This window comes from Microtus oregoni, unplaced genomic scaffold (genome assembly GCF_018167655.1).
Source record: "Microtus oregoni isolate MIOR12 unplaced genomic scaffold, Mior012 000117F_ref0000505, whole genome shotgun sequence".
Taxonomy (NCBI): Eukaryota; Metazoa; Chordata; class Mammalia; order Rodentia; family Cricetidae; genus Microtus; species Microtus oregoni.
Window position 1 is genome coordinate 142,337 of NW_024544746.1, and position 25,385 is coordinate 167,721.

General features: G+C 45.1%; 1 protein-coding gene across 1 annotated transcript; it reads left to right on the forward strand.

Moving 5' to 3' along the window:
• The first annotated feature begins 22,126 nt into the window (after positions 1-22,126).
• On the forward strand, positions 22,127-24,109 carry LOC121444074 (tyrosine-protein phosphatase non-receptor type 11-like). The gene is given in 1 exon segment (XM_041645832.1): positions 22,127-24,109. A coding segment is annotated over 1 exon segment (1,983 nt).
• Positions 24,110-25,385: the final 1,276 nt, after the last annotated feature.

Here is a 25,385-nt window from a genome sequence, read left to right on the forward strand (position 1 = left end):
ACTTGGTTCATGGTATTGGGATAATATCATCAGGTATAGAGCAAACATGGTCTGAGGGAGGACAGTGGACCCAACAGGAATACATTGCACATAGGTGTCCCATAAAAGCAGACTTTGTTAGTCCCTCTCAGAGTTCCAAAGACCATTCAAGGTGCAAACCATGTTTTCTATTTAGCAGCTCTGGAAGTTGACAGGACAATGTTGGGAGGGGCTCTCAAACTCCTTGCATTTAGGAGAATCAGTCTGGTAGACACAGGTATAAGGTAAACAAAATAGAACCACAGCCCTGGTAGGAGTTGGTCCTCAGTCAGCTCCTTGCACTTGCACAAGGCCTCACTAATTTCCTTGGGGAATTTCTTCAGATCTGACATCTTCTTCTGAAGATCCATTATTAGCACCTCATGCTCAGAATTCAGCCTATGGTAGAGCATGACCGCAGGAACAAAGAATCCCATGAACACATGAATTAAGACTGTGTCTTGGACTACCCTAACCCACTGGATGTCACATCCTGAATCCTATGTACTACGTCCTGTTGATGTTTGTTAGACTTGCTATCCTGCCGCAGGCCAGAGAGTCAGAGTGCCAAGAGGAGATAGACAGGGCTACATGAGCTTCGTCCATAGGCCTGGAGGAACTAGCTCTGTTTAAGACTCCCCAGGAGTCTGTGCCACAGGTCTGGGCCTACCTGAAACCGGGTATGACATTTCTCTTGTCTTCAGAAAAGGGATTGTTTATTTTGTGATCCTGTTATCACAATGATACCCAGAACTCATAATCAGGATTTCCATGGAGGAGACAGTATACCACAATGGCTTTATAAACTCCCCAGTGAATTCCAATGAGTCACCAAGGTGAGCACAAAGAATGAGGGCACTGATGTTCAAAATGGGACTTCCCTGGCCTCAGCACTTATATTACCTGAAAACTCGGAAGCAGACAAATCCTCAGCCCTGTTACCAATCTCTGACTCACAGGATCTGGAACGACAGACACATGCGTGCGTGCGCGCACACACACACACACACACACACACACACACTATAAGGGAGCCCCTCAGAGAGAGTACAGAAGAAACTCAGACACTACAACACAAAGAAGATTTATTGCCCCAGAGGAGCAATCATGGAATTGCGGGCCTGGCTCTGAATCAGGCAAGGGCTGAGAGCAAGCAACAGGTGTTTTTTTCAGTAATGGATTTTTAAGGAGACAGGGGAAGTCTGTGCTAGGTTGAGCTGGTGAGACATGATTGGACAGGTAAGCCAGTATAGCCAAATAATGAATTGTGATTGCAGGACCTTGGTGTTTGGCTTCAGGTATTCGTCAGTGGACAAATAAGGAAATGAACCTGCGGGGCTGATTTTAGGAATGCAATTTAATGGTTTATCAAGGGAGAGGGAAGTCAAAAGGGCAAAACCTGCCACTGCCATATTTGCAAGGCCTATTAGCCCTTCACACACACAAACCCATACACAATTAGAATGTCAAAGAAATCCAGGTAGGTGGCACTGTCTCAGAGTACAAGGAACAAGATCAGAGAGGTGCCAGAATGAGCCCCAGGCTCTCCAGTCAAATACTGCAATGGACCAAGTAGAACCAGGTTCTGCTCCTAGAGCAACCAGCAAGAAATCACCTAGTCAAATACAGAGACTCACCATAAACTCATCACTCAGCCTCTCCCACAAGCCAACACCTCTCAAGCCCTCTTTGAAATGCATGTTGTGAGCTCACACACTACTGCCCCTATCCATAGAATGTGGCTCAGGCCATAGGCTCGTTTCATTTAGAGGAAGCAGAACAGCCTGCGTCCCCATCTCACTCCTACCCAGGCTTCAGTTCTGCATCTCAGATGCACTCAGGAAAATTAGTTTGTGCAGGAGGGTACCTTGGATGTACAGCCTCAAGTGACATGAGGAATGCTGGGGCTGACACAGGAGGGTCAAGACAGTCGCCAGACAACTGGACATAATGACTACCCACTGTTCAAATCATTGTTGGTATAACTGGTCAGGATTCCATGAAGTTCATTCCTCTCATTGGTCATCATTTGAAGCATCAGTTTATTGACCTTGTTCATCTGCTGCTCCTGCTCAGTGAGGGAGGTTGAGGTTGATGCCTTTCTAGTACTCCCTGTAGGTAGATAAACATCAGTGAATTTGTCCAGTTAGATGGTACAGGGCCATGAGAGATCATCTTGAGTCCCAAGAAGAGGCCTGAGGAAGAGGAAATGCATGGAACCCACTAAAGACCCCAAAGAGCAGAACAACTACCCTCAAGTTGGGACCCATAAGCCATGTTTCCTTTCACAATCACTGTGGCTAGATTATGTGCATCAATGTTGGGGAATATTGTTTTCAGGTGTGTGACTTTTGGTTATGATGCGTTTGTTTAATTTTGTGAAGCTATATTGCTGTGCCTGTCTAAAATATCTGATGTTTCTAATAAAGAGATGAAAGGCCAATAGTGAGGCAGAAGCAGGGATAGATAGGTGGGGGCTAACAGGCAGAGAGTATAAATAGAAGGAGAAATCTGAGAGGAGAAAAAGGAGCCCAGGAACAAGAGGGGTGGACTCAAGGGGCCAGCCACCAACTCACCCAGCAGCCACGGAACAAGAGTGAAAGTAAGATTTTTTTTTTTTTTTTTTTTTTTGAGACAGGGTTTCTCCATACTTTTTTTTGAGCCTATCCTAAACAAGTGCTTGTAGACCAGGCCGGCCTTGAACTCACAGTGATCCGCCTGCCTCTGCCTACCGAGTGCTAGAACTCAAGGCATACACTACCACCACCCAGCTCAAAAGTAAGATTTACAGAAGAGAAAGATAAAAGCCCAGAGCAAAAGGCAGTTGGGATAATTTAAATCAAGAAAAGATGATAAGAAACAAGTTAAGCTAAGGCCAGGCATTCATAACAAAGAATAAGTGTGTGATTTATTTGGAAGCCTGGTGACAGTACCCCAAGAAAGTCAAAAGAGTAAAGTATCCCACAACACATCAGTCCTTATTGCAGCCCCACTGGCCCTGGCAGATATAAGCTAGCCCAGTCATGCTGGTTTGAAAATGTCAGCTCATCTCTGATGAGAAGAACTAGGAAGGTTCTGGAGTCCCTGGTGTTTTACACCTCTCAGGCCAGCTAACCTGTGTCTAAGACTAACAGCAACTGAATGTCTCAGACCTGAGTGCAGGGATGGGGAGTTTCCCTCCCTGATACGCACATCAGATATCCATGGAACCTACAGAAATCCACTGAGGATGAGGTGCAGAAAACCTGACCTTGACAACTCATTAGTGACACTGTCTCCTGGTGGCATTCTTTCCACTCAGAATTATATTAAGGAGGTCTCAGTACAGCAGCTGCAGCCTTGACCATTCCTAACTCTCTGCCAAACTAACCATCAGAAATCATCCAATTTTGATCTTCTCTTTAGGAATTCAAAGAAGTAGCATAGGCTCATTGCTTCAGATGGTCCCAGTTACCAAACCCCATTTCTAGAAGGTCCAATTTGAGTCTCACCTTCTTCTTAGGAAACCAAAGATCTCTCTGCCAATCGGTATGCTTAGTCTTGCCAACATGTCTCCTGGTGAACTATATAAACAATGAATGCCTCAAGGGCAGATGGCGTTGCCATGACACTGGTTAATTCATAGAAGATGTCAAGGGCTCTCCAGGATACAATAGAATGTCCAGACAAGAGACTCAGGATCATCACCTATCTGATAGATAGCTCTTTCCCAGTTCTCCAAAAACCAAGCTGCTTCTTCCAGGAGCCTTCCCTGAGTCACAGCTGAAGCCGTTCAGCACCTCTCCCTTTCAATTTAGAGGTCTCCCTGATTCATTAGAATCTACTTCATTCTAATTCACTAGTTTACCCTATGCGGAGGTCAAGACTTACTTTTCAGACACTTCCCAAGAATGGCTCTTCAGATCCTTAAGACAACTAATCGATACGATGAGAAATAAAGGATGCTAAGAAATTAGCTTGGGATGTTGGGAAGGAAGATCAGTTCTATGAGTTAATTTACAAATTGGGAAATATCCACGGGACTGAAACAATGTAAGAGGTGGCTGGAGATTGTGGGTGTCCTGTCAGAACAAAGATACATCACATAAGTAATGATGAAAAATATGTCAAAAACTTCAGAAAAGTACTTTACAGCCCTCACAATGTTAGCAAAGGCATGATCAACTATTTCTAGGTAAGGCTGAATATACCTAAGGACTGGCCATCCCCAGGTGAGTTCTCAGACACCAAGAATAAATACTTGTCAAAAGAGTGATGGCCCATTTTGCACTCTCCTTAGAGGAGAGTTTATTGGGTAGTGAGAGAAAAGGAATTCAGAAACCTTAGGGGTCACTGACATGCACCAATAATGGTGGCTCCTGCCCTGCAAAAGGTTGTGATGTAAAATGTGAGAACCTCCAGCTTTGTCCAGGGGACTTTACTCTTCCTGCTTTTAGAGACACACAACCAAAAGCAATCCAGTGTGGGTGAAGTGCAGGGCTGGGACTGAAGCCTCTTCAGTTCCTCTGTATCCTTCCTACACAGAGTAAAAGCAGAGGGCCCTCAGCACAGCAGCTGAAGCCTTGACCATCCCAGGCTCTCTGCCAAACTAACCATCAGAAATCCTCGACTCTGTGTCTGCTCTTTAGTAACTCAGAAAAGTAGAAGAGGACCATTGCTCCCAGAACCTCCCACCTCTTGAGCCCCACTCCTGACAGGATCAACTGAAGCCTTCCTCTTTCAGGCACCCCTCTATCCCCTGCCCATTACTCACTGTGCTTTCCCAAGAACCATTTATTTCTTGATGCAGGACTCAGAGAATGAAGGTCATCTTTCTTATGCCTCTCTCTGGTGTCCCTATGCTCTCCATTCTGTCTCCCAAGCATCCTGTTCTTGTCAACATGTCTGTGGGTGAACCACGTAGGCACTGAGTGAATGCCCCAAAGGCAGTTCGTGTTGCCTTAACACTGGTGACATCACAGAGAATGCCAGGGCTCACCAGGATACAATAGAATGTTTAGATAGGGGATTGCTGACCTCACAATACAGACATTACACCCCTGATAACTGCTTCACCCCAAAGTGACCTGAAACTAAGGTACCATTTTCAAGAGCCTCTCTGGGGCCACAGGGGAAGCCTTTAGGCACATTGTCCTTTTAAAGCCAGAAATCTAGCCCTCTGTTTCATTAGAAACATTTTATGTGAGAAGTTGAGAGCTCACTTTCCAAAGAGTGCCCAGGGTTGGGTTCCGCCCTTTTTTTCCAAGCCAGTCTCCAGACTTTCTCTACTAAACACCAAAGCATGTTCCTTGCAACCTAGGACTGATGACTCTGTTGAGTGATCTGTGTTATTTCAGGTGGTGAAACTCTAATCAAATAAATAAGATTATCAACTTTATTTCTAAATAGAGTCTTATAGAGACCAACAAGTTGAAGATACTGGAATTTAGGAGCAAGGCATATGCCTAAACTTTTATAAAAACTCTTTAAGAACATATAGGGCAGTTTGGGGGGGGGGGTAAAGAAACCAGAAGAGAGAGGTGATATAGATAAAGAAGGGAAGAGAATGGAATTCTCTCATTCTCTTCATGTATGTTTGCATACATAAATCCAGAGATGAGGGCAGTGTTCTAGATGGAAAAGTATGAAGAATTGCCTGAAGATACCAGTGATTAGAAAGAGGCCGGGAGTCAGCTGTATCCTTGAAACTTCAGAGAGTTTGGCCTTTCCAACTACTAATTGTGGGACATCACACTTCCATGAGCAGATACACAGCCCAGGAGATATAGTTATCTACCTAGCAAAATGTGCACAGAAAACACTTCTGCATGTGCCTGTCCCTCATCTCACTGATGTCCCATACCAGAAGAGGCACCATGGTCTTGCAAATGCCCTGAGATCCAGTTGATAGGGGACAGCACCTGCCCTCCACAATGTTCATCTCAGCCCACCTTTAGCAACTGGATGTGTTCAGAAATGAACTGAGAGATTAGACTTTGCATAGCTGACTCAAAGTTCAAGCTTGAGACTTCCCCTCTGTGAATCTCAGCTTTACCATTCGCTACAGCTCTGGAGGCGAGTGTCTAACTGGTCAGCTGATTTCTTCTCCCTTCTTTTACATGCTTCAGGTGACCCAGGGAACAGCCTCCTCAGGCCTACTAGTAGCTGCACAGAGTACAGTTTGGCTTCCAAGCCCTCAAGTCTGGCCTCAGAAGCCATGAGAATAGCGACACAGTTCACCATGACTAGTTTCTGAGACACAGCTGGCCTGCAATGTGCAGTGCAGTCAGTCTTGCATTTCCTCGGTTCAGTTCCTAAGTGCTGAGATCACAGGTATGCATTACTGTGTCCAGCTCCTTTTCTGTACTCCTAATTCTTCAAATCTCCAGAAAGATCCAAAATCTAAAATGCTCCCAGGCATTTTACATGGGGTATTCTTGACTTTGGAAATCCATAATCCAGTGTTTTTTGAGTGGCTGCTTCATTCCAATCCTGAGGGCCAGACCTAAAAAGAAATATGTGTGAGACAGAGTGTCCCATGGTGTGATGTCTCCAGACAATAGAGCTGACTCAGGCTTCACTGTTTGGCAGATGAAACAAACTTAGAGTTGGACACTATGTCACTTATAATGCCACCATCACTGTGTCCTTGGATGGCTCCTACCACAGGTCCTTAATCTGATCTTTCTTCCTAGTTTATAAATCAACTGCTTTTCAAAGTAGATTAGAAGCCTCAGTTATTCTGAGGTAGGAGGGGAAGAAGCCTAAGACCAGTCTGCGCTCCATAGAAAGACACTGTTTGCTTTGTTTCTTTGGTTGGTTGGTTGAGTTTGCTTCTTTCTTGAGATGTCAGATGATTTTTTGCTCTCTATGGGGCCCTGAGACTGCCATAATACTCAGTTATCTCACCAATTTAAAAATCAACAGGCAGGACATTGATGCCTTCCAGGTGACTCTGCTCCTGGGGCCCAGTGACAGGTGGACTGTTCAACTTCTAGAAAGGTCCACAGAGATATCTGTTCTGTGCATGGAACCTGATTGCCTCCTAGTGTTCTTTGACTTTATTTTGCAGCCCATGAGACACAGGAAATATTCCAGAACTGGGGCATCACAAGGCCTGTGCCATACCTCCCATCCGCAGCCAGAGCCTACCTGCTTGTCATAGGTCTGACCTCTGCCACTGTAAGCAACATTGGCACCTGCAGATACCACTGCATGGGACCTTGCTCCTCCCAGATGCTCCATTAATCCCCACAATGTCCCTATCTGATACAAGTGGCACTCTAGCTCCTTCCCACTTTTGTGGATCCTCTTTCTTTGGCTTCTCATGCCCACACTGGATGCTCGGTTACCAAATAGCCCAGCTGGCCTGTGCCTCACATTTTCCTCACATTGGTCCTATCACATTGTTCCTTGTATTCCTGGATCCATCCACTGTGTCTGGCTCTGATAGCTTCCATGCTTCCCCGCCTCCCCATCTCAAAAACATATCAAGACATGCGGATTTGTGGGTCACTCCAGTCCTTAGATATTTAAGACAAGTCCTTTTTTGTTATAGTGGATGGTTTTCCTGATATTGGGGGACCCAGAGCAATTCTGAGGGTCCGGCTTCATTCATGCCAGTAGCATTCCATCCAAATACTTACAGCCAAAAATGGTGCTGAGCATATCAATCCTGTCCAGGGTGCCCAATGACTGTTGACTTTGGGAATGCACCTTTGCATGACACCCCAGGTGATTGTGTCATTCACCTCCCTCGTGACCACATTCTCATGATAGTAGCCCAATACCAGACCCTGGGGATACTGGAGAGATGTTAATTGATTGGAAAGGAAGTTGTATGAGACACAAGCCTGTCATTCCAGTGTTGGGGTTAACAACATAGGATAACTAGGAGTTCCAGAACAACATGGATTACAGAAACTCTGGTTCAAAGAAGACAAGCAGACCAGGATAGGGGCTCAGTTTGTGAAGGACTTTCCTAGGGTAGACAAAGCTCCAAGATCCATTTCAGCACCATATAAACATGCCTTGACATCCAGCCAGAAAGAAATATCAGAGCATGAAGGTTAGCCTTAGCTGCATGGTGAGTTGGAAGACAGACTGAGCTGTTCACTCACATCCTGCTAGATTAGGGTTTATCAGGCAATGAACAATAGTGTGGGTCTTTTCCACTTCTGCCCCAAATAGGATTCATATTCCCCCACTTTGACCACCTTGTGCTGGATTCTGCTGTTCCCAGACTCCAGCACACACTCTGAGGCTACCCCTGTCCCCAAGAACAGGATGGTGGTATGGTTCTTCCAGCAAGACTTATTTTTGACATTTCTGGACTTGAACCTAAGGTATTCAGTATGCACACAGCACTGAACTACATAACCTCAGACGTGTGTACTTCCCTTCTGAACCTCAGTTTCTCCTGTTTTTCTTTTCCTCTTCTCCCCACACTTTTCAGAAAACTTTGTGTGTATGCATTTGGAGGAGCGGTCTATGTCATGTCTCCTATAGCACTCTACACCTTAGTTTTGAGACAGGATTCCTCTCTGAACCTGGAGTTCACTGATAGGTTATGTGCACTGACTAGTGAACCCGCAGGACCCTCTTTTCTTTGCTTGTCAGCTGGGGTTTACTAGCGTGCTCTGCTGTGCCCAGGTTTTATACATGGATGGTGGCGATTTGAACTCAGGTCATCATACTTGCACAGTAGTATCCCCAAAGCAGCCCTCTCCCCACCAACTTTGTGAACTGTTTCTCATCACATAGTCCAGGCTACCCTAGAAATGGCAATCTTCCTGCCTCAGCCTCCAAGTCATGGGATGACAGGCATGCCTACTCCCTTTTCCAAACAGTTGATACCCACTGAGCATTGCCTGTAACAACGCCCATAGTGTCTTGGATACCAAGGAAACCCAGGTAGTGTGGGGGTCCTCTGAAGAAGCCTGGCCACCTTCCTCTAAAATCACACCTGAAGCTTTGAGGACAGGTAACAAGTGACTCCAAGGGTCTGCATACCCTGCCTTACAGCAGGCATTCAGTATCAAATCTATGAAAGGGGTATAGTCCCTTTAGCTATCTCCATCTGATCCTCAGGTTCACATGGATGCCTTATTTCTGGACCTCATTTTAGTCCAAACCATGCAAGGAGATGGGATAATAAAAGGGTGGGCCTAAGAGAACTTGGAGTAGTCTGGGAAGCAATAATTATTGATATGTCCTTAGATTTTTAGGTTCATACATTTATGTATTTATATGTGAAACAGGCTCTCAATATGTAGCCCTGGCTGTCTTGGGGCTCCTTAGGTAAATCAGGCTATCCTTGAACTCACAGAGATCCCCCAACTTCTGCTTCTTGGAGTACGGGTATAAAAGGCTTGCATGACCATTATAGCTGGTGTGTGTGTGTGTGTGTGTGTGTCTGTGTGTCTGTGTGTCTGTGTGTCTGTGTGCCCATGTGTATATACAAATGCCAAGGTGCCGCACATGGAGGCCATAGCAAAAATTGTGGGAATTCATTCTCTTTCCACTATGTGTCTTGCAGATTGAACTCATGAGCAGTAAGGCTTGGTGGCAAGCACCTTTAGCTGTAGCGTCATCTTGCTGGCCCTTGTTGGTCTGCTCTGACATAGCCAGGTCACATTGGGTGGGCTTTTTATCCTTCCAGCCACAGATAGGAAAAAAGGAGTAGCTTAAGAAATGGCTAAGAACACACATGTAAGAGAGATGTGGAGAAGGACTGGATACTCATCCAAACAGGAGTTGCATAACTAGATAGTAGAAAGTGGCCACTTGGTATACAGATGTTTCCTGAGCCAGACGGGGTGAGGGGTGAGGTGGGAATAGGGTAGGTTCATAGGGCTAAAACCCAGGATGCTCTTCTCCATCCTTGACCCAGATATTTGTAAGGAATTTTGGAGAAAGAGGGACCTGGGCCAGATAACCAGATATCCCATGGACACACAGGAGCCCTTCCATGGGCTCCATAGTGAGCAAACAGAGTCCAGTGGACATGTGGGTGTGAAAGTTCTGCTGTAAAGTCACGATTGTGGTGCCTCCAGAAGTTCTTTTATTGTACAGGACTGATTGTTTTGGCTATCCTGGGTGTTTTGTTTTTTCATATGAAGTTGAGTACCGTTCCTCCAAGGTCTGTGAAGAATTTTGCTGGAATTTTGATGGGCATTTCATTGAATCTGTAGATTGTTTTTGATTTATTTATACTATGCTAATTCTGCCTACGCAGGAGCATGGGCAATCTTTCCACTTTCTGGTGTCTTCTTAAATTTCTTTCTTCAAAGATTTAAAGTTCTTGTCATACAAGTCTTCCATTTATTTGGTTAGAGTTACTCCAAGATATTTTATGCTATGAATACTGTCATTTTTATTTAGCATTACAATATTCTCTAGAAAGAATATTGAAGAAATGCTCTTAATTTCAATATTCTCTTATTTTTTGCTTATTCCTGTAAGGGTTATATTTTTAAGGTTCATAACTATGATATGCCTATACAAACTATTTAAGACTCCACTTGCATATGGGAAGAAGAAAAAAGATCTTTGAATAAAATTAATTTCAACTATGAAACAAATTTCTTGAATAATTTACAGATTTTTTCCTGTATTTTCTTTGTTAGTAGAGATGAAAATTAAAGAAACAAATGTATTTCATGGAGATTAAAGATAGAAATAAAAGACAGCATGAAGAATTCATAAAAGCAAGGAAAGGGTACAAGTAAAAGTCCAAAAATCAAAAAAACAAGCGTAAGAAGACTGATGCATATGACTGAATGAGTAAAGGCAGAAGCAAGGGCAGATCTACAGTCACAGTGTTTCATTTCTAGACTAGTCTGAAACTTAGAAGATAACCAAATGATATTTTTTATATGTCCTGACATGATACTTGAGGAAACAAAGTGATTGGAAATCCCCTGGGTTAGACAAATGTCATCAATTAGGACTACATATTTGATGAGATGCCAAGGTTATTGCTTTAAAACTTGTACTCCATGGCAAATTTACTAGATAAATTTCCACAAATTTGGCAGTAAAGGATAAATACTTTCATTTTCCATACTTCTTCACTTTGGGAATCCTGGAAATGTGGTGGTGGAGGATCCTTTCCTAGGATTTGACAGCCTGAGCACACTGCTCTGAATAGAGGGCTGCATGGTCAATGAACTGTATTTTTCAGAAAATCAAGTGTGATTCACATTTTTGTAGAGCCATTGATTTATACAGGTATAAGTAAATATACAGGCCTGGATTATATTAGGTGCTTACTGAGTGCTATTTTCTTCCTCTTTTCCACGGATCAAATCTGTATACAGCAGATTAAAAGTTTTATCCCTTTAGTGAACTGATCATGAATGTACACCCAGAAGGCATTTATAATCAATCAGAAAAATTTTCATCTTGTTATAGGAACTCATTAGTTGCGCATTTTCATTCACAAAATATAATCAAAGTGAACTCGTCCATCTCAGTTTAAGCATGTGAGGTAGAAAGGCAGGTAGCAGTACTCCCCCTACATTATTTTTTAAAAAACTAGCCTTTATTTAGAATTAAATTAACTTGTCCAAAGTTCTATAGAGAGTAAACATTGGGCTGGGACTGGGACTAGGTTCTTCTGAGTCTCCATCTTTAATCATACCCAGCATCGGGGGTGGATCTTTTTCCTTTTTAAAAATGTTTATGCTTTTTAAATAATACCATTCAAAATTTCTACTTCCTCCCCTCCTCCCATTTTCCTCCGGGGGTGGATCTTGAGATTGAGTCCACTCAACAATGTGCTCCCAAACACTCAAGTTACACAGAGAAATCTTGTCTTGAAAAACCAAAATCTTATACATATGGTGTCTGTGTGTGTGTGTGCGTGTGTGTGCTGTCAATACAGACACAGTGGAAGAAGGAGATAAGAAATTTTCAGAACCAGAATGTCCTGGATTGCTGGGAAACCTTGTTAGCCAATGATCTTTAAGAGAAGGGTCTTATTTAAGGTGTGGCTTCACTGGGACCCAGGGAAAAACTGTGTGTACCTTTGTGGGCTGTCTCTCTCTCTCTCTCTCTCTGAGCCTTTTCCCGCGGGACATTGCTGTGCTTGGATTTCTCCTTTCCTGTTTTGTGAGTTTTTCCCTTATAATAAATAAAATATAATTGTTTTATCCTTGGCTAGCCTGCTTATTTCAACATATTTCAACACTGGATGAATCAGGAATTTTTTGAGGGAAAACTAAAGTGCTTGCTACCTCCTAGAAAGATTCCAATGTTGTTTCAATCTTGGACTGGACAGGAAAGCCCCTTTTTTCTCTTGTACCACCATGGGCCAGGCCTGTTACAACTTTATGCACGAGATGGCATTCATTCTGAACTCTGAAGACTACATATAATGCTGCAAGATATCGTGCTAGTGCCACCTTCATGATCACCTGGGAGAGCCCTTAGCCCTTGAGCTGTACACCTGCACCTCTAGCCCTTGAGCTAGAGACCAGTGAGCTCCGAATCCCAAGCCCATAAGCCCAGCATCCCGAACCCATAGCCCTGTACTGTGATTCCCCACACCCTGGCCCCAGTAATTCTCTCTCTCTCTCTCTGGATCACCATCACCTACTTCGAGGAGTGGCACAGCCACTGACTGGAGATGTAATTGTGGAAGCTGACAGGTGAGGAGGTGGACATGGTGCCCTGCAAGACTGCAAAACTGTGCGTGTGCACAGGCTGTTGGTGACTAGTTAGTTACCCCATACAGTACAGCTGCAACCTGCCTTGCCCTAAGGATCTGTTGGAAGCTCCAGCATGTGAAGTCCCCCAATCCTACTCGTCCTGACCCCAAAAGGGTTTTTGTCACTTTGATCCTAGGGTGTACCTTGACTTCAAGCAAGCAAGAGCTGTAGCTCTTGGCATTGCAGACCCTGCACAACTGCAGGGACTGTGCTTCATGGGCGGCCCCTTACCACAGAGTTCTAGATGCACGCATACTTTTTTCCTTTCAGAACTCCTAGTGGTTGTGACTTCTCCAGCAGGAGTTCTCCCAGCTGCCCACTGGGGATACTGCCCCACCCCTGAGCAATGAGCCTGTTAACCACTCACCATCCGGCAGCTGTCCTCCACAGGGCCATATTGCTGTGCCATATCCGAGGTTCTTGAGCCCTTTTGTGTGTGGGGGCATTGTTTTTGTTTTTGCCTTGGCCTGGGCCCTGGGGAGCAGGTGTCTACCCAGGTTCTGCTGCGTGCTTCTCAAGATATCCACAAGCACTTTGGGAAAACTCTATTTTCCTGTAAAGGGCATTTGCACATGGGGACCCTGGGCCACCCAGGACCCTCTGGGCCTTCCTTCCCCATCAAAGAACCTGGGCACATTTGCATGATTCTTAGGACTTCCCCCTTTACGTTTCTGAGGAATTTTTCAAACACCTCTCTTTGCACCTGTTTTAAAATTTTCCTTTTCTATTTATTTGCTTGTTAAAATTAAATATTGATGCCCAATCTCAGGGTCCACCCAATATTCCCTACAAGAGTCCTGGCCAGTTCTCTTCCATGGCTGAGTTTCAAGTGGCTTCAGCAGCACAGTCCAAAATCATTTCCTGCAGGCAGATTTTTCTGTCCCTAATGACAGTTCTCAGGTCAGGACATGGAGACTAATATAACTTAAATTAACCCATTTCTGATCCTCCACCTGTTGCCACTTGACTCATGGCATTTACCTGTTCTCCTGCATGTCTTGCTTCCTGTCCATCTGGTTGGTGACTCCACCTTTCTTCTTCTCAGTGTCCTCTGTGTCTGACTGTCTCACCTATACCTTCTGCCTATCTAGTGGTTGTTTAGCTTTTTATGCAGTCAATAAGAAGGTGCCTTGGAAAAGACACATTACATAGTGTACAAAAAGATTATTCCACAACACTTGCACAGAGGGGCAGAAACTGCCCAAGGTGACAGCAGCTTCCCTGACTGGGACTGCTTTCTAGAATATTCTTCTCTAATTATCTTTTCACATCCAATAGAGGCGTCTTCTTTTCACATTTTGGTTTTGTAGATACAAACCAGTTTGAGAGTGTAGATGGCGCAATGATTAAAGGCACTGACAGCCTGAGTTTGCGTCCCCAGGCCCCACCCACATAATGGAAGGAGAGAACCAAGTCATATGCACTGCGGTTCATGGACCAACATACAAAACGACTTAAATTGTAACAAATTTGTTTTAAAAAAATTGTATGGTTAGCCTGTCCAGTGATGGTACCTACCTCGGCACTCAGAAGGCAGAGGCATGTGGACGTCTGTGAGTTGTGGCCTGCCTGGTCTACATAAGCCAGTTCCAGGCCAGCTAGAGCTGTACAATGAGGCCCTGTCTCAAAAATCCAACGTAGCAAAACCCAATTCGACAACCAACTGTTTGCCTCTCAGGCTGTCCAGCCCTGACCCCACCAGAACACCCTCCCTGCTCCGTGGTCCATGCTTTCACTGTGCCACCTGGCGTGTCTCCAAGACAGCCAACCCTCCCCACCCTGCCCCTGCCCCCAGGTGACACTCCTCATTATCCACTCAGGAGCTGCTTCCCAGGGCTCCCTCTATGTGTCCTCACCCTGGACTGCTATGGCCATGGCTATCCCTGATACACCACAGAAGCAGCTGATGGCCAAGGATGAGTGTTGCTTTGTCTACTGCCTGGTTATCAGGCTGAGCAGAGAAGGTGCCCTGAAGTGGTTGGGGAAGTCTTCATGGAATTCATGGCAGGGAACTTTTAGTGACCCGCAGCTGCTGACACCAGAACCTCACAGTACAACCACATCCTGCCAGAGCCTTATGGTTCTCTCCATGCTGTAAGGACTCTCATGACTCATCACTCTCTACTGTGGTGGGAACCCCTGGGAAACAGGAGTGTCTCCCTGGTCCACATTTATCATGCAGGGTGGAGGTTCTCATCTTATGCTGTAAGACCTGGCATGCTCCTGTCCTCACCCATGGAGTTTGGGACAATAGGGTGGGTGTTCAACCTTGCAGAAGAAATTGGGGGTGGGGGGGTCTCACATGACCTCATGAGTGTCAACTCTGTATCATGCAATGTTTGCATTACCACACACTCATGTGGTCCCTGAGAATGAGTTAGAAGGTGGAGGTGCCCTCAAGATGTGATGATATCAGGAGAAGGAAGTTGATGTTAGGCTGTGCTACACAGCAAGACCTGTCCCCCCCCCAATTCAATTGTGATAAATACACATTTAACTATCACCTACTTGTTAAAGGAACCCTTCAGTGTCATCAAAACATTCATATTCACCTGGGTGGTGGTGGTGCAAGCCTTTAATCCTAGTACTCAGGAGACAGAGTCAGGCAGATCTCTGAGTTCTAGGCCAACCTGGTCAATATCATGAGTTACAGTTCAGCCAATGCTACAGAGAGGGAAGAAAAACATTCATATTGGGCTGGAGAGATGGATCCGTGATTAAGAGCACTGACTGCTCTTCCAGAGGACCCAGCTTCAACACTCAGCATGCACATGGCAGCTAACAACTGTCAATAACCACAAGACCCACACACAGTCATACACGCAGGCAAAATACAAAAACACATAAATTAAATGTAAATAAATTATTTTTTAAAATTATTCATATTGAGGGGATAGAGAGAAAGCTCAGTGGTTAAGAGCAATGGCTGCTCTTGCAGAGGAGCCAGGTTTCTAGAACCTACATGGAGTCTCATATACATTTAATGCCATTTCCAGGGGATCCAACTCTCTCTTCTGCTTTCTATGGATACTAAGGAAACATGATGTCCACATTCAGGCTCTCTCTCTCTCCCCCCTTTCCCTCTCTCTCTCTTTCTCTTTCTCTTTCTCTCTCTCTCTCTCTCTCTCTCTCTCTCTCTCTCTGTTCATAGTGGGCCAGAAATGTGGTTTGTCAGGTAAAGGTGTTTGCCAAAGAAGCTAGTACTTAAGTTCAATGTCCAGTATCCACGTAGTGGAATCAGAATCAACAGACTCCCACAAGTCCTCTGACCTCCACACTCATATTTGTTTGCACACACTCCACACACAAAACAATGTAACATTAGCTTAAAAGCTCAAGCTATCTTGGACTGCATGCTGAGTTCTAGTCCAGTCTAATATACGTATGGACATATATGTCCAACCATCACCATGATCTCTCTTCAGAGTTCTTCCAACTTGTACACACACCCCCAACTCCTCGTCAGCTATTACCCACAGTCTGTTGCAGAATATTTATTTATACTGTGTGAAAATGTGTCACCGTGGCTGGTTTACTATAGAGCTGAATGGCCAATAGCTAGCCTGGAAGAGGTTAGGTGAGACTTCTGGGGACAGAGAGGGAAGAGGAAAGATGAGGTTGCTAGCCATAGGTGGATAAAATAGCATAAGCAGTTTAGAAAGATGTGGCAACTAGAAACATGACTGTTGTGATCTAGCTGCCCTCACTCCCCCTGACTGACAGCAGAGCTTCCTTGTGGTCTGTAATTGACAAGGATGTTTGTGTTCTTTCTGGCTGGTGATTTTCCACAGAAGCAGTAGAGGTATAAAAGGCTTTAGCTGGGGCAAAATAAATGTTGCTGTTCTTCCACCTGAAAAGAAGCCTCCTTGTCTCAATCCTGGTACCCCCTGCCAGGCTTGGCATCCAGGCTGCACTGGCTGCAGCAAAGTGGAGGCTCCATGGAGATCTGGAAAGTGGGGATTCGTGAACGGGATTGCTCCATCCACCAGCTAAATCAAGGAGTGTATTGGGGAAGGTAAGGTGTTTTTTTTTTTTTTTCATCCCCAGAGATACTCTGAGGGACATCCTCCAAAAGACTAGCAAGTATAAAGAAGAGGCGGGAGGGTGAACTGAAGGCCTCAAAAAGCAACTGAAACTCTTAAAGCAACAAGGCACGGAAGTAACAATGAAGACAGCCAAAGATTTTCTACAAACAATAGCTCAAGTTAGCCCCTGGTTTATTATGGGAGGGGGTTTAAATGTTCCAGACTAGAACAAGCCAAGTCAGATTAAAAGGAGTATGTGTTTTTTCATCCCCAGAGATGCCCAAATTCCCTAAAAGATTGTTAAAGTGGGGCCCCTTCAGTGAGTTTTGCTCCCCTCCATGCAGCAGTTTGGATCCAGAGAGAGCACGTCTGGGGCCAGAAGGCAGCTGGAGCAGAGCTCTGATAGCTGGCTGTAGTGAAAGGCATGTTGCCATGACCCAGTCAGTGCCCAGCCTGGGGGATGCTGCAGCAGTGTCAGGAGTATCAGCAAACATGGCAACAAGTGCTGGACCATAGAAGACTGGCAGAAGCAATATACCTTGGAATATTGCTGTCTCAGCCACTGCAGATACTGCTGCCATAATTGCTCTTTAGACTGTGAACCAGCTGGCTGAAAGAGTCAGCAATGCCTTGGACATTCAAAATGACAAGTGGCTCTGGTTCAGGAGCAAGTGGACTATCTTTAGACTTCTCAACAGTTAATCATGTTGTGTGCATTACTCCTGGCACTGTATTGCAGGCTTCTGCTACTGCTATGGAACTCAAATTCAAACATCATATGAGAGGGGTCTGTTAATTTTATCACCCAGTTATTGCTAGATGGTTGCAGCACTGGTCTGGCTTATTGGTGCTGTCAGTCCTGGGGATACTTGGTTTAGGGCTGTGTCTGGGTAGCCACGGATGGGCAATACTTTAGGGGCTGGATGCCACCTACAACAGGGACTATTAGAGGGCTATTCCCCAGGTATTATAAAATAAAATGGGGGGAGTTATTGTGATCCAGCTGCCCTCACTCCCCCTGACTGACAGCAGAACTTCCTTGTAGTCTGTAATTGACAATGATCTTTGTGTTCTTTCTGGCCGGTGGGTCAGAGTAGAGGTATAAAAGGTTGCTGGGCAAAATAAGGGTTGCTGTTCTTCCACCTGAAAAAAAGCCTCCATGTCTCAATCCCGGCACCCCCTGCCAGTCTTGGCATCCAGGCTGCACTGGCTGCAGCACACGACAGAGTGTAGATTAAATTAAATGGGTTAAGTTATAAGAGCTAGTGGGATAAGCCTAAGATAAGGCTAAGCTTTCATAATAATAAGTCTCAGTGTCATTGTTTGGGAGCTGGTGTATGTAAAAAGACTTGCTACAATTGTCCTACTGTTTGTCTTCACCAATGACCTTGGTGTCTCCAGTATCTCATACATAAGAAATCCCACAGTCTCTGTGATGGGCTTAGCTCACTCAACATGAAGGCATTAATGTGTTCATCTCTGCGGTAGATGTGCCTGAATGTCCTTCCTTGATTAGGGCTGGAACCTGGGACCATCCTGTACCTGAGTTGGCATGGTGATACTCATAGGTATCCCTGCTCCTTCCCTTCCACGTCACAAAGCTATTCCCATAGAGACACTGTTGATGGGCACCTCTCCTCTCCATCCACTCCTCCTCAACTCCCACCCCAGACACAAGCATTGAGGTCCAGACATCTTCCTGTGTATGTGGCTCTGGCCTCAACTCCAGACGGGGAAGCCTTGATTGAGTGTAAATGGCTCACAGTTTTGACACATAATTACCAAACCTCCAGGCCCTGGCTGTCCCCATGAAGTCTGTTTCTCTCACATACCCTGGGCTGCTCATTCCAGGCCTTGGTTTCTTTTCCCCATGAAGGGACTAACCCTGAGGACCTGCTGACACACATCCGGCTAGATTAGGGTTTGAGAAGCAGGAAATAGCCATGTTAATCTCATCATCCATCTCAAATTGGAATTATGTTTCCAAATTTTGCCTACCAGTTCTGGATTCTATTGTTCTCAGAATCCAGTACACACTCTGAGGCTAGCCCTGCCACACAAGGACAGAGTGATGAAGGGCCCTTGAAGGCAGAATTTGTTTTTACATTGCTGACTATGTAACCTAGGGTGTTTAGCATGTGATGTGGCCCTGAGCTATATCCCCTCAAATGTGTATGTATACTTGCCTTTCTGAACCTCTGTTTCTTTCTCTTTTTTTGGTCTTCTCCACACCTCTTTCCAGAAAGCTTTCTGTGTGTGCATGTGGAGGAGAGGTCTATGTTATGTCTTCCTCTAGCACTCTCTACCTTACTTTTGAGACAGAATCCCTCTCTGAATCTGGAGCACATTGATGGGCTATACACACTGAACAGGGAGCCCCAAGGACCGTCCTGTCTCCACTTGCCAGCTGGGGTTTACAGATGTGCCCTGTCATGCTCAGCTTTTATACTTAGGTGCTGGGGACTTGAACTCAGATTTCTATGCTTGCACAGTTTCTTCTCCATAGGAACCCTCTCTCCACCATTTTTTTTTCTTTTTTTTGAGGGGATTCAAGACAGGTTTCTCTGTTTAACAGCCCTGGTTGTTCTGTAACTAGTTCTTTTAGACCAGACTCGCCTTGAATTTACAAAGATCTACCTGTCTCTGCCTCCCAAGTGCTGGGATTAAAGGCATGTGCCTCCACTGCTTGGCTCTCCCTACCATTTTTTTGTGGGTTGTATGTCACTACGTAGCCCTGACTGTTCTAGGAATTGTAGTCCTTCTTCCTCAGTCTCCAAGTGCTTTGGTGACAGGCACTACCTCTTCTGAACAGTGGGTCTTCACTGAGCAGTGCCTGTGAAAACTCCCTAGTGTCTAGGATTCCAAGGCAGCTCACAGGCCTTCTGCCTCCTGGCCACCTCACTCAGAAGTCACACTTCGAGTTTTGCGGGCCCGTGACCAGTGCTCCAAGGATCCCCTGCTGTGGGATATTTTACTTCTTTGGCTTTTTTTTGGGGGGGGGCAGCTTCTAAATAAATTACACCCAGAGGAGGATTATTCTTAGTTATGAATGCCCAGGTTTAGTTTGGCTTGTGTCTAGTCATTTTTTAAAAATCTTATGTTACCCCGATAACCTTTTGCCGCTGGGCTTTTCTCTTTATCTATTTCTATATACCTTTCATTGCTTCTTTCCCCATGGCTTGTTGTGTAGCTGGGTGGCTGGCTTGTTCTCCTTTCGCCTTTTGTACTTTCTACCTGAAGGCCCTGACTGATCTTGCTTCTGTCTTGGTATTGGCCATTCAGCTCTTTATTAGACCATCAGGTGTTTCATATGAAACAACAACAATAACAAAAATCTACCAGTCACAGAGAAGTAGTGGGTAGCTTCAGAAAGGGCTAAGAGCCCCATGGCAGGGTGATGTGGAGGGCTGGACCCTTGTCCAAACAGGGTTTTTTTTTTTTGACTAGGCAGCAGGAGATGGCCTCTTGGTTCACAGATGTTTCCTGGGCTGGGAGGTGCTAGGGGTAGGAGTAGAGCTGAAGCCCAGGATCCTCTTCTCCATTGTTGTCCCCAGTGTTGTGAGGCATCTTGGAGAGACAGAAAGACCTGGGTAGGATACTCAGACCTCCCAAGCACACACAGGAACCTCCCATACACTCCAGGGTGAGCAAGCTGACCCTAGTGGATCTGTGGGTGTTGGATCTCTGCTATAGGGTTATCTCCTCAAGGTATAGCCTTCTCTTTGTCAAAGTTCTGGAAGCTGGGGTGGCATTGACAGGACAGGAAGTCCCAGGCTGCAGCTCAGAATGAAGTCTAATGAAGGCAGCATGTTCTGGCTACTATTGTGTCCACGGATGCTGGGATAGAGGGCACCCAGACCACCAGTGTCTAGGATAATGGGAAGAGTACCAGGCAAGGCCATGGTGAGTGACTGTTCCTTGAAGGGGTGAATCTGAAATGAAGCTATATCTGGGCAGACTTACAACCTTAGGTCCCTAAACCCTGAGCCGTTGGGGGCCTGGGAATATCTTTCCATTTACCATTCCAGGGGTCTTGAATGCTGGAGTGGGCATACTGAGTCCCGCACAGTGTCTGAAACTCAAAAAGTCACCCTCCCAGAATCATGTGTCCCCAATGGCAGGGTATGTGGAGGTCCATGAAGTGGCTCTGCTCCATCTTGACAAAAGGTCAGAGTTCGAGCATATTTTTGCTCCTTCAAGGTCAAACAACAGGATGTTTGGCCTCAGGTAAAGTTGTTCTATATGTTGCCCAAATAACAGGATGTTTTGTCTAAGGTGTTGCTAATGGATGTTTTGCTCCAAATAGCAAGATGTTTGACCTAGGGCATTGCTGTTAGATGTTCTGAATATTAAGAAAGTAATGTCTTGTTTGTTCTTTATATAATGATTAAAAAACAAACAGTCTTTTGCCTACCCCTTTGGCTTGGGGTATAAAAGGGCTATGAAAAAATAAACTTGAGGCAGATTCAGTATTCATCGGAATGATCTCCTGACTCTGTCTTCAGTCTTTTGTCCGTTTCTTTCCTCAATCCACATTCGACTTTTCAGGAACATATGGACGAGTCGGCTGGCCCAAGACGAATGGTGCTGGATGTTGCTGGGGTTTGAGAACAGGAGTAAAGTAATGGACACCACAAATTAAAAGTGAGTGCTCAGATAAAAATAAAGTGACAGTGTGGTGAGTGGCTCAAGAGTAAAGCTGTAAATATAGAGCAAAGGCTTTTATATTCTTGTTGCATTTTTGTGTACGGGTTGTATGTTTTGTTCATATTACCAGAGATGTCATTGTAAATATATGTGCATTTATAAATAATATTTCTGCCATTGGCCTTGTGTGTTGGCTACAGTGTAAATGTTTTTGATATGCCTAAATTATATATGTCTTTGGTTAATGTATGGGCAGCAACTTCTCAAGGTCACAGATGTTTTATAACTTGCTATGGTGAGGTCTACAAACTCTGTTTAAAGCTCTAAGACTGTTACATAGCTTATGTAGAGAAGGACAGGGACAAAGAGACTGATCTGCTTTTGGGGATGACTGTTAAAGCGCGGCATGAGCCCTGCCCCTTGGGATACCAGTTGTGCTGATGGACAAACAAACCTCACCCATAGTTCCAGCTCCCACCTCTGCGCTGGCAGTCTGCCTAAGGTGGACATGGTGGTGAGACCAGAGCAGGAGCCAAAGCCCAGGACTGAAGCAGAGTGACCCTAGTGGGGCACAGCCAGTATCTGGTGGGGGATTTTGCATGTAGAGTAGGCCAGTTCTACCTGCCCTGCACATGTGTTGACTCCTCAGTGGGTCTTTGCTTAGCCCCCCCAACACACATGTGACAGTGTCCCAAGGAGCCTGAGCAAGCAGCAGGTCTATGTGGAGCAGGAGCCAAGGGGAACATGGCATCTCAGAGAGGGTTTCACCCCAACATCAGTGGTGTGGAGGCTGAGAATCTCCTTCTAACCAGAGGAGTTGATGGCAGCTTTTTGACAAGGCCTAGTGAGAGTAACCCTGGAGATTTTACTGTGTCTGTTAGAAGAAATGGAGCGGTCTATCACATCAAGTTTCAGAACACTGGGGACTACTATGACCTCTATGGTGGGAAGAAGTTTGCCACCTTGGCTGAACTCCTCCAGTACTACATGGAACATCACGAGCATCGAAAAGAAAAGAACGGAGATGTTGTTGAGCTCAAGTACCCACTGAATTGTGCAGACCCAACCTGTGAAAGGTGGTTCCATGGTCCCTTGTCTGGAAAAGAAGCAGAGAAACTGCTAATGGAGAAGGGTAAGCATGGCAGCTTTCTTGTTCGAGGGAGCCAGAGATACCCTGGAGACTTTGTTCTCTCTGTCGTCACAGGTGATGACAAATGGAAGAGCAATGATGGCAAGTCCAAAGTGAGCCACGTTATGATCCGATGTCAGGAACTGAAATATGATGTTGGTGGAGGAGAGTATTTTGACTCTTTGAGAGACCTGGTGGAGCATTACAAGAAGAACCCTATTGTGGCGACACTTGGCATAGTCCTGCAGCTCAAGCAACCTCTCAACACAACTCGTATTAATGCTGCTGAAATTGAAAGCAGGGTTCGAGAGCTAAGCAAGGTAGCTGAGACCACAGGTATGGCCAAACGGGGCTTTTGGGAAGAATTTGAGACACTACAGAAACAGGAATACAAATTTCTCTATAGCCAAAAAGAAGGTCGGAGACAAGAAAATAAAAACAAAAATAGATACAAAAACATCCTGCCATTCGATCACACTAGGGTTGTCCTGCACGATGGCGATCCCAGTGAGCCCATTTCTGATTACATCAATGCGAACATCATCATGCCTGAATTTGAAGCCAAGTACCACAATTCAAAACCCAAAAAGAGCTACATTGCCACTCAAGGCTGCCTGCAGAACACGGTGAATGATTTCTGGAGGATGGTGTTCCAGGAGAACTCTCGAGTCATCAGCATGACCACAAAGGAGGTGGAGAGAGGGAAGAGCAAATGTGTCAAGTACTGGCCTGATGAGTATGCACTTAAAGACTATGGGGTCATACGTGTTAGGAACATCAAAGAAAGTGCTGCTCCTAACTACACCTTAAGAGAACTCAAGCTCTCCAAGGTTGGACAAGGAAATACAGAGAGAACTGTCTGGCATTACCACTTTCAGACATGGCCCGACCATGGTGTGCCTAGTGACCCTGGAGGTGTGCTGGACTTCCTGGAGGAGGTCCGCCACAAGCAGGAGAGCATCATGGATGCAGGCCCTGTTGTAGTTCACTGCAATACTGGAATTGGCAGGACGGGAACATTCATTGTGATTGATATCCTTATTGACATCATTAGAGAGAAAGGTGTTGACCATGACATCGATGTTTCTAAAACCATTTAGATGGTGCGGTCCCAGAGGCCAGGAATGGTCCAGAAAGAGGCACAGTACCGGTTCATCTACATGGCTGTCCAGCATTACATCCAGAGGCTGCAGCACAGGATCAAGGAGGAACATAAAAGCAAAAGGAAAGGACACAAATATATCAACAGTAAGAATTTCCTGGTGAACCAGACAACCAATGACCAGAACTTCATGCCACAATGCACTCAAACACCATTCAGTGCAGAAGTGAGGGAGGTTCTGGGCTTGGAACATAGATCATTACCATGTCCCACGAGCATCAGAAGTTTCCCAAGAACCCTGGATGACTCTAAGAAGGATGATAATAGCTCCCAGAGGAGGGACAGTATCTCCAACAGGGTTTTCTACGAAGAGTTCCAGGCACTGGCAAGATGTGTTGACTGTGTGGAGCACTCCATAGGCAGCATCATGTCCAAGATTGATGCTGTGGTTGTTAAGCTTAAGACCATGGAAAATGTGTATAAACAGTCGAGGTAGATGTTAGGTGCTATTCTGTTTTGGCAGTTATATTTTCCATTTGCAGGAGAAATCATTCATCTACAAATTGAGTTAGCCCTAAGATAATCCCCTGGCCACTCATGACCAGCATAATTGATGTGAGCTGAGTTAACTTTTAAATGATGGGATGTACGTGGCTTTTGACATATGGGTTTTACATTGTCCCATAGCCTTCCCTGCTATGTGAAAGTGGCAGTATCAGGGGAATGCAGAGCTTTGGTAAACACTATCCACGAGTACCAGAGAGAGACAGTGGGCTGAATACAAACACTAGTTTAACTCAAGAAACCCTGTTAATGGACATTGTAAAGAAAAGCAATTATCTAAGTTTCATCTCAAAATTGTAAAAATTCATTTATTATTGCCTAATTCTTGTTGCTTCTTACTATAAGGAGGAGTTCAGATACCAGTTTTTGCCACAGTCTTACAAGTCCATCTCTGGCTGTGCTCTCAAGATTTATTTACTTATTTTTTCATTTTTATTTTTTCCTGGAATAAAGTTTGCTTCTGGTTTACTAGACTTTGGTGTTTTTTTTATACAACCCCTGTGGACCTAACATTTTGGTGACCCATACAGGGAAGCACAAACTTGGTTCTGGGGGGGGGCACCCCAGTCTCTGGTCTCTGGTAAACTTTATTTTTACTGTTTTTGCCAATTGATAGGTTTCTGGTTTTATCTTGTATCTGGTGTCTGGACAGTCTGGGGATTCAAGAAGATCTAGTAGACATGCTTCTAATCTCAGAGCCTAAGGGAAATGGGGGATGCTCCAATTCCTCCTCTGGCCATTGGGTCATTTGTTTATGACCCTTTAGGACTGATAAGGGCTCATGTGACCCAACATGCAGCAATGTCTTGTCAATTCTGTTTAATTGTCATAGCATGTTAACAGTTGTCTACTGTCAGGCTCATGTGGTGTTAGTAAATTCTTTTTTTTTTCTTTTTTTGGGGGGGATTTTCGAGACAGTGTTTCTCCGTAGCTTTTGGTTCCTGTCCTGGAACTAGCTCTTGTAGACCAGGCTGGCCTCGAACTCACAGAGATCCGCCTGCCTCTGCCTCCCGAGTGCTGGGATTAAAGCCGTGTGCCACCACCGCCCTGCGACTGTTAGTAAATTCATGTCTACCCTGGGCTAAGGTACTGTAGTCCCAGGCTGGCTTGTCAAGGATAAGTCAGGAGGACAGAGGCAAGTAGAGGCACCTGAAAGGCCAGGTACCAATATGGCCACTATCAGCCACTTGTCCCAGAAAATAATTGGT